Source organism: Myxine glutinosa, chromosome 9 (genome assembly GCF_964187855.1).
Source record: "Myxine glutinosa chromosome 9, kmMyxGlut1.1, whole genome shotgun sequence".
NCBI lineage: Eukaryota > Metazoa > Chordata > Myxini > Myxiniformes > Myxinidae > Myxine > Myxine glutinosa.
In genome coordinates, this window is record NC_136269.1 from 125055383 (window position 1) to 125067719 (window position 12337).

At 41.2% G+C, this 12337-nt stretch overlaps 1 protein-coding gene across 12 annotated transcripts in view; it reads right to left on the reverse strand.

Moving 5' to 3' along the window:
* The window catches only part of LOC137434974 (receptor-interacting serine/threonine-protein kinase 2), a 113227-nt gene that overhangs the window by 51655 nt on the left and 49235 nt on the right, over window positions 1-12337 (reverse strand). For all 12 annotated transcript variants that reach the window (XR_013624604.1, XR_010985980.2, XR_010985983.2 and 9 more), the window contains exons 8-9: window positions 4100-4316; window positions 1086-1163 (exon numbers count right to left, since the gene is read on the reverse strand). Coding sequence is in view for 6 of the 12 variants with exons in the window: in XM_078784882.1 (XP_078641008.1) it covers window positions 1086-1163; window positions 4100-4316 (295 nt within the window). In the remaining 6 variants the exon portion in view is untranslated. The remainder of the gene's footprint in view (window positions 1-1085; window positions 1164-4099; window positions 4317-12337) is intronic.

Below are 12337 nucleotides of genomic sequence, written 5' to 3' on the forward strand. Positions count from 1 at the left end.
ATCTGGTCGCCCGCTCCCTTTATTGAATGTTTAGTGTGTCCGTTTATTTTTTTTGTGATTAATGTTAGCTCTTACACGAGGCTCGATCTTGCATACAAAAAAAAAGGAAAAAAAAGAGGTTCAATTTAGTATTTATAATATGAAAGACGAAGCCTAGAAACAAACGAAACCCATTAGAATTACTCTTTAGAACACCTTAAAATTACCCTTTAGAACTCCTTAAAATTACCCTTTAGAACTCCTTAAAATTACCCTTTAGAACTCCTTAAAATTACCCTTTAGAACCCCTTAAAATTACCCTTTAGAATTACCCTTTAGAACCCATTGGAATCACCCTTTATTTAGAATCATCCTTTAGAACTTGAACAGCACTCAGTAGAGAGCACACCTCCGCCAGCCTGAACAGTTTACGTTTTGTATCCCACTGATAGGCCGGATCTGGATTCGGATTTGAAACAAAATCGAATCGACTTGTTCTTGTGACCAAACAAACTCATCCACCAAGTTTCGTCATAATCCGTACACATTTTGAGATATCATGCTACATATCGTTTTTGTTCCCATCTCTCCATTGTGAAGAATGACTTGAATTTTTTTTTTAAACATTGCATCCGGATCTTCACCAAAGTTGAATCAATTTGTACTCGTCACACACCCAACCTGTCCACTAAATTTCAAACGAATACGTCCATAACGTTTTGAGATATCTCGCTCACCGACAGACAGAGAGACCTGCAGACAGGGGTTGAAAACACAGCCTCTGTCCATCTTCGGTGGCAGAGGTAATGATAGAAGTGCCTTTTAATAACTCATCAGTGCCTCTTCCAGAAAATATTATTTTTCGTTGAACCAAAGTCAGCAGGTACAGGAAGTGAAACGATCGAAGACGATCATATGATGCAAAAGTTGCACTTGATAAGTTGATTTCAAGGCGGATTCGATTTACAAAGTTTAGAGTGTACCCTCAATTATATTTTACAACTATTGGCACAAATTTCGAAATTTGGAAGAGAACGAGTACCAAACTCTGATCACTAATGATTGCGACAACAAAATGCGAGTGCCAGCTTGTACACCAACCTTACCATTGTGTGCCATCGCTTGCTCCGCCATTCCACGAGAAGGGACCGCTCCAGGTTCTTCTCGGATCATACTTGGTGTTCCTGGCGCATCAAGAGCAGAGGCAATAAAGTTATCCAACAGCAAGATGACAGAAATAACAGTACTGATCATTAATCAGGTCAAAAAGAGTGGTGCGGAACAGCATTCTGGGATTTCAAAAGTCTAAATCATCAATTAGTCTTGGACGGTATTCAGCCTGTCTCTGCCAAATGCTCAATTGATTACAATAAAAACAAAAATTGGTTCACGAGTTATCAAACAGAGTGACCACTATATTCGTCATGGGTGTGTGTCTGTCTGTCTGTCTGTCCACAGCATAACTACCCGATATCATCCGATCTTGATGAAACTTGGGTGGGAGGTTGATATCATGATCTAGTTGTGTCCTGCCTAGAGTGGGCATATTGCGCCCATTGTGGGTGGAGCCATGCCCGAAAAAGATGTCTTTTTAGGGGGTAATCGATTTCAAGCTACATCTTCTCCGAGGGAGTTGGGGGAATCTGACAGGTGTTTCGGTATTTGATTAGGCCAATGTCATGTGTCTAGCCCCAAGGAGCTCGATTTTTCATTTTCGCCCCAAGGTCAAGGTCACAAGGTCACGAAATTTAGAAAGGTCAATTTTTGATGGTTTTATTACATTGTTCGCTTCCTGATAGGGTGAAATGTCGTACATGATCTTATATTATCACATACATCATGAAATACAAGTTTTCCAACAAATTTCAGAATCTTCGACCTTTGACCTTTGAAGGTCACAAAGGTCAAATTTTCAAAGTTGGCGGAATCGAATCGAATTTTCGGTATTGTGTAGCTAACTAACCTCATAACTGATTATACATTATTTTCTATCTCATTTCAAGGTCAGTAACCTTCGTTTTGACATTTCCGGGCCTGGCCTGTCCGGGCCTGTTTCGGTTATGGTCCGTCCTTTGTCATTGAATACCGCTCGCTCGTGAACCATCTTCGTCTCCTGACTTGTCTGATTTTATTTTCATTTCCATCTAGTTCATTCATTGCAAGGAAATCCAAGGAAGCATGGATATTTTGCTTCTCATACTTGTTGTACCGTATCTGCATCCCACGCTTTGTTTATCGACTGAACTAAATCTATTCCTTGTAACCTCCTCCATCAATGTGCCCTAAACACCTAGCATCCACATCCTATTTAACCTCCGCTAAAGAGCCATGCCCTGTAGTGATTAAAATCCATATCTCATTTAACTCATTGCCAGAGACTATGTGGCCAATGTAACGACTCGAGGGCCCACTACTGTGAAACATACCGTAGGATATTTCTATATCCGCATTAATGCAACTAAGACGGCTTTATGTCCCTTTCCCACAGACTGCATGCCCGGCAGATGCAGCGTCTCAGTTGCATGCTGGAACCTCAACAGAAGAGCAATTTTTGTCGATTACATTTGATACCACTGACGATCGAACTCCAGGACCAGGAAGTTCAAAGATTAGTAGCTAGCTGGCCTCCCACTTTGAATCTGTGTACAGTTCACTATGAGTGCGTTTGTGAAGGAGCTGCCTCGATCCGCGAGCAATTCCTATAAGAATGGGATCGAATTATACAATGACTGTGCTGGGTGCTCCATTCTTAAGTATACATTTGAGATAGAATGTTGAAATTGCTGCCTTGTGTGTTTTTTGGGGGTTTTTTTGTATAGAAGATCGAGGCTCGTGTAAGAGCTAACATTAATGACAAAAAACAAAAACAAACGGACACATAAGACGAAATAAAGGGAGCGGGAGAGAAGATGGGGAGAGAGGGGGAAGCACAAAGTAAAACATTTGAGAACAGGGACATCGGGAGATCTGTGGGAGGGAGAGGGTTTGGGCGGAGGAGGTGTGGGAAAAGGGGGAGGGGGGTGGTGGGAGAGGTATAAAACATATGGACACTGCTAGGACTTCCAGGAAAGAAGTCGGTATTTCAAAAAAGTGGATCTGGGGTGAATTAATGGGGATAGAAAAGATCAAGGTTTTGGATGGGGGAAGATAAGAGATGGTGGTGAACAGCTGTTTTAAAGACCTGGAGGGATGAGTGGGATTGAAGAGAGTGAGGGAGTTTCTTCCGGAGGCGGGAGAAAAGAGGAATGAAGGAGTGAAGGTGAGCAGAGAGTCTTGATTTTGTTTGTAGTGGCTTGCGGATACTAAAAGACCACAGCATCTTTCAAACAAAAACGTTGGCCATCTGAGCCTTCGTTTTCAGCAGAAAATGAAGAAATGATGCAAGTGCCTTTTTTGAGCCGGTACAAAGGCAAAATTTCACCTCCATCACCTCATAAAGGATATTTAGAAAAATACTTGTGAATATGGTCATTTCAGTCTGCTAATGCAGGACATCCTATGACCTGTCCAAGCCATCATGGCACCCAACTAGGCCTTAAACACTGTCCCTGTCACCCACCCCCACAACGCCCACAGTCACCATAATCTTAACCCTGGAAATTCGACCTTCTTCGCCTCTTGTCAACTGTGTATGTGTGCGTTTGCCTAGCAGGGTGCGCCCCCTGCAGTTCGAATGCTTCGGGTCCACCGTAAGGTCTACAAGCGTGCGGATGCGGATTAGCGCCGAGCAACCTCCGCTCACTCTGCAGATCTGATTAAAGGCAACCAACGGTCAGATTTCTAAAAGCGATTTGCTAATGTTTGATAATCATGGAGTTTTAAACTTTACAACTTTATAGGATAAAATCCAACACCATGGAGCAAATACAAATTCAGAATTCCCATTCGTTTATTACGAGACGGTTGTGTTTCGCTTTTGCAAGTTCGCGATATGCCGCGGAAAGCCAATTGTCGAAGTCTCACAGCCAATCATTGACCCATAAAAGGCAAGACGTAGTCGCCTCTGCAGAAATTATTCGGTGCAAAAAGACTGAAAAAATTTTTTGGCCTGGAAATCTCATTATGGCACTCCGTCTCCCGATGAAACGTTAACATCCGTATTCAAAGCCTTAATCCATACCTTTTGTTGCACTTGGAGGCTCAGGACTCGTTGGTTTGACATTAGATGCACTTTTCTGGGGTACCTCGTCATGACCACCAGGTATAGACTCCTGAATTGGGGATTTGTCATCAGGTGCGGACTCCTGAATTGGGGATTTGGCATCAGGAGTGTCCGAAACCTGGTGATTTTGTCTGGGTGGAGGACAAGAGGAATGCTTCACTGATGGCATGTTTTCCTAGTTAGAATGGGTATGATCAAGGAAGAGAAAAACGAATGAATTAGAACCTCAGAAGATCAAATCAAGATGTAAATTCTAAGTCAAAAAGGCTGTAGACCAAACCGATGTACTTCCAACACAAAATTAATTACCACAGAAAGTTAATTATCTCAAACACCAAACTGTAGTTAAAATACAGTGCATTCAGAAAGTATTCAGACCCCTTCACTTTTTTCACATTTTGTTATGTTGCAGCCTTATGCTGAAATCATTTAAATTCATTTTTTCCCTCATCAATCTACACTCAATACCCCATAATGACAAAGAGAAAACAGGATTTTAGAAAGTTTTGCAAATTTATTAAAAAGAAAAAACTGAAATATCACATTGACATAAGTATTCATACCCTTTGCTATGACACTTGAAATTTAGCTCAGGTGCCTCCCATTTCTCTTGATCGTCTTTGAGATGTTTCTACACCTTGATTGGAGTCCACCTGTGGTAAATTCAATTAATTGGACATGATTTGGAAAGGCACACACCTGTCTATATAAGGTCTCACAGCTGACAATGCATATCAGAGCAAAAACCAAGCCATGAGGTCGAAGGAACTGCCTGCAGAGCTCAGAGACAGGATTGTGTCGAGGCACCTATCTGGGGAAGCCTACAAAAAAAATCTCTGCTGCATTGAAGGTTCCCAAGAGCACAGTGGCCTCAGTAGTTCTTAAATGGAAGAAGTTTGGAACAACCAGGACTCTCCTAGAGCTGGCCGCCCGGCCAAACTGAGCAATCGGGGGAGAAGGGCCTTGGTAAGAGAGGTGCCCAAGAACCCGATGGTCACTCTGGCTGAGCTCCAGAGATCCTGTGTGGAGATGGGAGAAACTTCCAGAAGGACAACCATCACTGCAACACTCCACCAATCTGGGCTTTATGGCAGAGTGGCCAGACGGAAGCCTCTCCTCAGTGAAAGACACATGAAAGCCCGCTTGGAGTTTGCAAAAAAGCACCTAAAGGACTCTCAGACTGTGAGAAACAAGATTCTGTGGTCTGATGAAACCAAGATGGAACTGTATGGCTTCCGTCTTCCCACTTGTAAACTGCATATGTCATAATCCACCTGCCCAGGGTAATCAATCACCATGAATATTTATTTTCAGTTTCTTTGAGTTCGTGTCATCTCATCAAAGTTTGCGTCACAAAAATAAGGTCCTCTGATCGATCAAAGTCCCAACAGCAGTTGGGTGTAATCCGAAGTCAAATTTACTTAAGAGATGTAACTCAAGTGAGGCACGAACACACCAGTCATGGCAAAGGTGGAGCAAGACGTCCACCTTTCTTTCTCTTTGGAAAACACCTCCTTGGTCCTTTTGTTCAACACAGCTCCATCTGATTACTAATCGTCCTTTTCCTTTACCCGAGTCTGTTAAATATTTATTTCCAATGAAGAGATCGTTTTTCTTATCAGAATCCTCTTTCTCATCAGAATCCTCTTCTTCTATCTTTTTTGCTACAAATAATGTCTTTCCGAGGTGTAAACTTCACAGCCAGCTATGTCGGCATTCTCTTTTAGATATCCACCACATTGTATCGCCTCAATATCAGGGTCCATAAGTGAATATATCCATGCGCTCGGATATTCTGCTTATGTATGATTGGCATTCCGTTTAATTATCCAAGCATGTACGATTGGGATTATGCTTATCTAGGCATGCATAATGGGCATTCTGCTTATCTAGGCCTGTATGATGGCCATTCTTTTGCTGATCATGGTTTTAGGAACTGGGCTTGAGTCTGTTTGAGAACAAAGCATCGAAGGTTTTTTGACCTGATTTTTTATTTCAATGACCTGATCTAACATATTGCAAAAGTAATAATAATTGGCAGTAATAAAAGTATAATAACATGACTCCCTCTGCCGCTCCCGTAGTGAGCAGGTGTACTAGTTGATGAAATGAACTCGGTCTTTTCTACCTTAATGTACCTTTGACCTGTCTGGGTTTGATTCTCCACCTGACTATAAACTGTCTGATTGGTGCTTAGCACACAGGGCGTTGGATGGTTGTTCTACCCCTCAGCTGGATGTTACGCTGGGAGTGCCCATCTGTTGGCATTAGCTGATGGATGTTAAAGGTACCACAATGGCCTTCAATGAAGAGTAGGCGAGTCATTGTGTTACGCTGGACAAATAGCAGAATACCTGCCCTACCGCTGGGAAGACTAAGGCAAACCATCCAGTGTAACGCTTGCTGTGGGGCTGCTTGACAGTACAACCTGCCTTCGGGCGGAGCACCATGAGACGGTATATTAATGTGGCCCTCTGAAACAGATCTTTTGGAGCAAGCACCATCTCCAACCACACAAGTCATATCACAATTCTGGTTGTTCATTGTCCTTGCAGTTCATTGTTGTCACAATGGGTGGAACTATTCACCTTAACCACCACTACACAGTTTCTCTCTCTCTCTTGCTGTTTTTGTCCATCACCCCTCCGGCAAAGTAGAAGATAGGGGTCATCAAAATGAACTACGTCCAACCGGCCAACTGACCATCTGTCCATGTAATTTTGAGTACGTGATATTTAAAAAACACGTTGACCATTTAGCTTTCATATTGCAGATACATATATATATATATATATATATATACCGTCACGTGAAAAAGTAAGTGCACCCCATGTAAAGTTTTGACTTTTTCAACATATTTCAACAAACAGCTATTTGATCTTAATTTCAACAATATTGAAAGATAAAGGTGATATAATATAACAAATATCATGAAACAATTACATTTTGTAGTCCATTGTATAATTTAAATAAACATAAATGCAAATTTTGCATGTGGAAAAAGTAAGTACACCCCTACATTTAACACTACTTCAAATACCTAAAATTAGAATCAGGTGCACCAGCTCAGGTGCAAATGATTAGAACATCGTTGGAGAGGATATTGGAGGAACCTGTCTTTTTAAACCTCAGACATTTAGTTTGGTTTGCTCTTTGTTGTTGAAGTGTGCGGCGTCACCATGCCTAGATCAAAAGAGTTCTCTGAGGCCTTCAGAAAGAAGGTTATAGATGCCTACGAGTCTGGGAAGGGATTTAAAAAGATCTCCAAACAATTTGAAATCAATCATTCGACTGTCCGGAAGATCATCTACAAGTGGAGAAGATTCCAAACAACTGCCAACTTGTTCAGGCCAGGCCACCCCAGCAAGTTCAGCCCGAGAGCAGACTGCAAGATGCTGAAAGAAGTCTCTAAGAACCCCAGAATGTCATCACGGGACCTACAGGTAGCTCTTGCCACTGTTGATGTCAAAGTGCACGAGTTTACCATTAGAAAGAGGCTGCACAAATTTGATCTACATGGGAGGTGTGCCAGGAGGAAACCTTTGTTGTACAGAAAGAATATCAGGGCAAGACTAAAGTTTGCCAATGAACACCGAGGCCAAAGACCAGCACTTCTGGAACAATGTGCTATGGAGAGATGAGTCAAAGGTAGAGCTATTTGGCCACAGTACCAGAAGACATGTTTGGCGAAAACCAAAGACAGCATTTGACCACAAGAAGCTGATACCAACTGTAAAGTATGGTGGTGGAAATATTATGGTTTGGGGCAGCTTTGCTGCATCAGGGCCTGGGCAGCTCACCATCATATAATCCACGATGATTTCTTCATTGTACCAGAGGGTGCTTGAGGATAATGTGAGGCCATCTGTCGGAAAGTTGAAGCTCAACCGAAGGTGGACCTTGCAACATGACAATGACCCTAAACATACCAGTAAATCCACCAAGGAATGGCTGAAAGGAAATAAATGGAGGGTTCTGGAATGGCCAAGTCAAAGCCCGGATCTAAATCCCATCGAGATGTTGTGGAGGGATTTGAAACGAGCTGTGCATGCAAGAAACCCCTCAAACATCGCACAGCTGAAAGAATTCTGCATGGAGGAGTGGGAAACAATTTCTCCCAGTCGATGTCAGAGACTGGTAGACAGTTATAAGAAACGCCTACTTGAGGTTGTTTCTGCCAAAGGGGGCAATACCACCTATTAGAGCCAAAGGTGTACTTACTTTTTCCACATGCGAAATTTGCATTTATGTTTATTTAAATTAAACAATGGACTACAAAATGTAAATGTTTCATGATATTTGTTATATTATATTACCTTTATCTATCAATATTGTTGAAATGAAGATCAAATAGCTGTATGTTGAAATATGTTGAAAAAGTCAAAACTTTACATGGGGTGTACTTACTTTTTCACACGACTGTATATATATATATATATATATATATATACGTATATATATATATATATATATATATATATATATATATATATATATATATATATATGTATATATATATATATATATATATATATATATATATATATATATATATATATATATATATATATATATATATATATATATATATATATATATATATATATATATATATATATATGTTCCCCATGACATTATCTCAACTTGATTAGACCATGTGGTGATTGGCCAAATTATGTTGCCATGGCAACCATCTCAGTAATTTGGCTTGTGTGGGCGATATTTTTTTAAATGTTCAAGATTTAGCTTTCGTATTACACAGATCTATTTCTCATGCCACCCCAAAGGCGGGAGACCTAGAGGATCAGCTCCTTGTATTGGTTGTTTCTAGCTTTTCTCTGATCCTTTTTTCCTGTTAATTTTACTTTTTAACCTTAATATTCACATGCATTATATTCAAATGATTATTTTGCCTCCTAGATTCTGCTTACAACTTGTAGTCAGGTTCACTATGTTTTTTCGTTCAAAATTTTGGTAGATTAGCAAAACTATACATTTTTGGAATATTCAGAGCATGAGGAATCCAAAAATTAATGTTTACATTTGCGTAGACACCTTTGCGAAAATGACACTCAGGACAGTGATGAAGATCTGTAAAAGCATATTCCTGAACGGTATAGACCTCGTAGATCCTGTGTATAGGACTTATAGTTCAATCTGATACTACCTATAACTTCCTATAACAACCTATAACTTCAAAGGACTTGCAATATCATGCATTATGTAATACAGTTATATCACAAATATAAAGACAATGGTTTTCAATTACCTTTGTTTGTTGCTTTTCTATAATCCTGAGCACTATTTTGAGGCCTTTATTGGATTCCTTGACCCAGAAAACATAGGATTAGCATATTTAATTAAGTCTCTAGGTTGACTAGAAGCAGAGATCGCGCAAAATATGTATTTTATGGCGGCCATTTTCAAAATCCAAAATGGCGGCCATGCAGGTGTCTGTGCAAATGCCAACATTGATTTTCAGATTCTCCATGCTCTGAAGATTCCAAAAATGTACAGGTTTGCTAATCCCAAAATTTTGAAAGAAATTATATTTGTTAACATAGTGAACCTGACTATCTTCATCACTGTCCTGAGTGTCATTTTCGCAAAGGTGTCTACGCAAATGTAAACATTAATTTTTGGATTCCTCATGCTCTGAGTATTCCAAAAATGTATAGTTTTGCTAATCTACCAAAATTTTGAACGAAATTATATTTGTTAACATAGTGAACCCTGCAGTGCCTTCAGTGGTACAGGAATCCATAGGCCGATGTGTATGCAACGTACTAATGTCAGGAGGTTTTTCCTCGTACCTGTCTCCGTTTCACTTTATCACTCTTCATTCAAGCCTTGACATTGGAATATGCACTATCCATGTCTGCAAGCCAAAGCATTCATCTTGCTGCATGAAGTGACTGCCATAAACATATTGTTACGTTTGTGGGGGTATGGGATGATATACCACAGTGGAGATAGAACTGTGTAGGGCCGCATGGACCGCATGTGAGTAGGAAGTCAATCTCGATGTATTTAAGTTGAAAAACAGAGAGCTTAAGATAGTTTACATGTCACCACACGGGGGATGGTGTTATGCTAACTAGGTAGGGTCTAAGGCTAGTTCTCCCAGTATGTGATTGCCTTCTGTGATTTTTCCGTGTTGTTTTTACAATTACAACAACAACAATTACAACAAGCGCCCATTAAACCACAACAACCGACATAATCGCCGACAGTACCCGGACATTACGATCGGCAAGTAAACCCCGCCCAACCGCCCCATAATTTCCGACAGAAGCTGAACATTCCCGAACGACGGCTAAACTCCGCCTCCAAGGGATCGTAACCGACAGGCCATGCCCCGAGCTTTGTCATTGGTCGGGAGGACATGGAGTGATGTAATAGAACTTGAGCAATTGGACAGGTGATGTCAGAGCGAGAAGGTTGGAGCAGGAGGAAAGAGGAAGAGCGCGTCGGACCCTGGGTCTCGGCTGCGGCTGGCTCTTGTGGAGCTTTTGAGGAGAGCTTTCGGAGCTGTTGTGGGACTTTTGAATAGTCGGAGGAGGAGGTGTTGTTGACGGTGGTACTCTTCGGAGACAGAGGAGGTCGCGAGCAAGGCAAAGGAGGCTATCCTGTCTGCTTGCCTCATGCCGGTGGCTGCTACGGGTGCGACTCCGCGCCATCTTGTGCGCTACCCGCGTGGTGACTCGGAGTTCCAACGACCACCAGGCTCCTAAAGGCCATTGGGGATGCAAAGCTGAGTGCCGGCCGGCTTTAAACAATTCATTTTCTATTATCTTTCCCCTTGTCTGTTTTTGTGTCTGTGTGGAGGGTCCCTTACAGTAGGAATTATAGTTTTTACCTCACCTTTCATTTTAATTGCATGACATTTATTTTCATTAAATAATTGTGTTGCATTCTATATTTTTGTGTCGTGTTTCTCTGTTCGTGGGACCGAGGATAAACCCGTGTGGCGGCCGTCAACGTAAGCACTCTGGTTCCTTCACCCGCGCACGACGGACCAACCGTCATAATTTCGGCTACGCGCCTCGGGAGTAACAAAGATCGGTCATTCGTCACCCAGCGGTGTTAACAGTTCAGGCTGACAGGACAATACAATATTCAATTTCTTTCTTTCCTTCTCCTTCTTTCCTTCTCCTTCTTTCCTTCTCTCTTTCCTTCTCTCTTTCCTTCTCTCTTTCCTTCTCTCTTTCCTTCTCTCTCTCTCTCTCTCTCTCTCTCTCTCTCTCTCTCTCTCTCTCTCTCTCTCTCTCGCATGTCTTCAGGGTGACATGGCAACTGCATGTGTGTTAGTGTGGTCATGATGTTTATGTTTGGTCTGTTTTTTTTTTTTTGGTTTATTTTTGTATTCCCTCTGTGTTTGTTTAGCCCTTATTTGATATTTATTGTGAGAGGGCCAGAGAGGGCACAAAGAAAAAGGTTATGGTTGGGCAGCTCCGTGGGGAAATGTATTTCTCTTGCTCTTTCTGCTTGAAGTCTAGCAATCTAATTAGTTTTTGTCGTTTTTCACTTAATATATGTTGGTTTATTAATCTTCGTTTATTATAAAGTTAAATATGTTTCATCCTTTCATTTTACTTATAGTTATGTTAACCTCTTCTGTCGAGAGGTAAGTGGGTAAGGAGTGTCCTTTCACCTGAGAAATGGCAACGGTATATAGAAACCATTAAGCTGTATTGAGCATCTCTCAAACAAGCATGGTTTAGCTTGTTCTCCTCTGAAAGGTATATCCATGGAAGATATTGTTATATGTAGAGGGAATATGATTGGAATTGAAAATGTTCTTGCTGACGCACATACGAGTAGACAAATTGTTACCTCCGCCACCGAAGGTGGATTAAGAGTATGTATTCACTCGAGTTTGTCTGTGTTATATGTGAGCAGGATATTAGTTGTGGGCAGATTTGGACGAAACTTGGTGGACAGATTGAGTGTGTGACAAAGACGAAATGTTTACATTTTGGGGAACTTCTGGATGCGGATCCTATAATTTTGGAGTGATTCTTCACCATTGATAGATCGGGCCAAAAACGAGATACGGCATGATATTTCAAAAAGTTATGGATGGGTTATGAGAAAACTTGGTGTATGATTTGCGTAGGTGACAAAGCAAGCCAATTCGATTTTGGTTCAGGTCCGGATGCAGATCCGGCCTATCAGTGGGATACGAAATGTAAA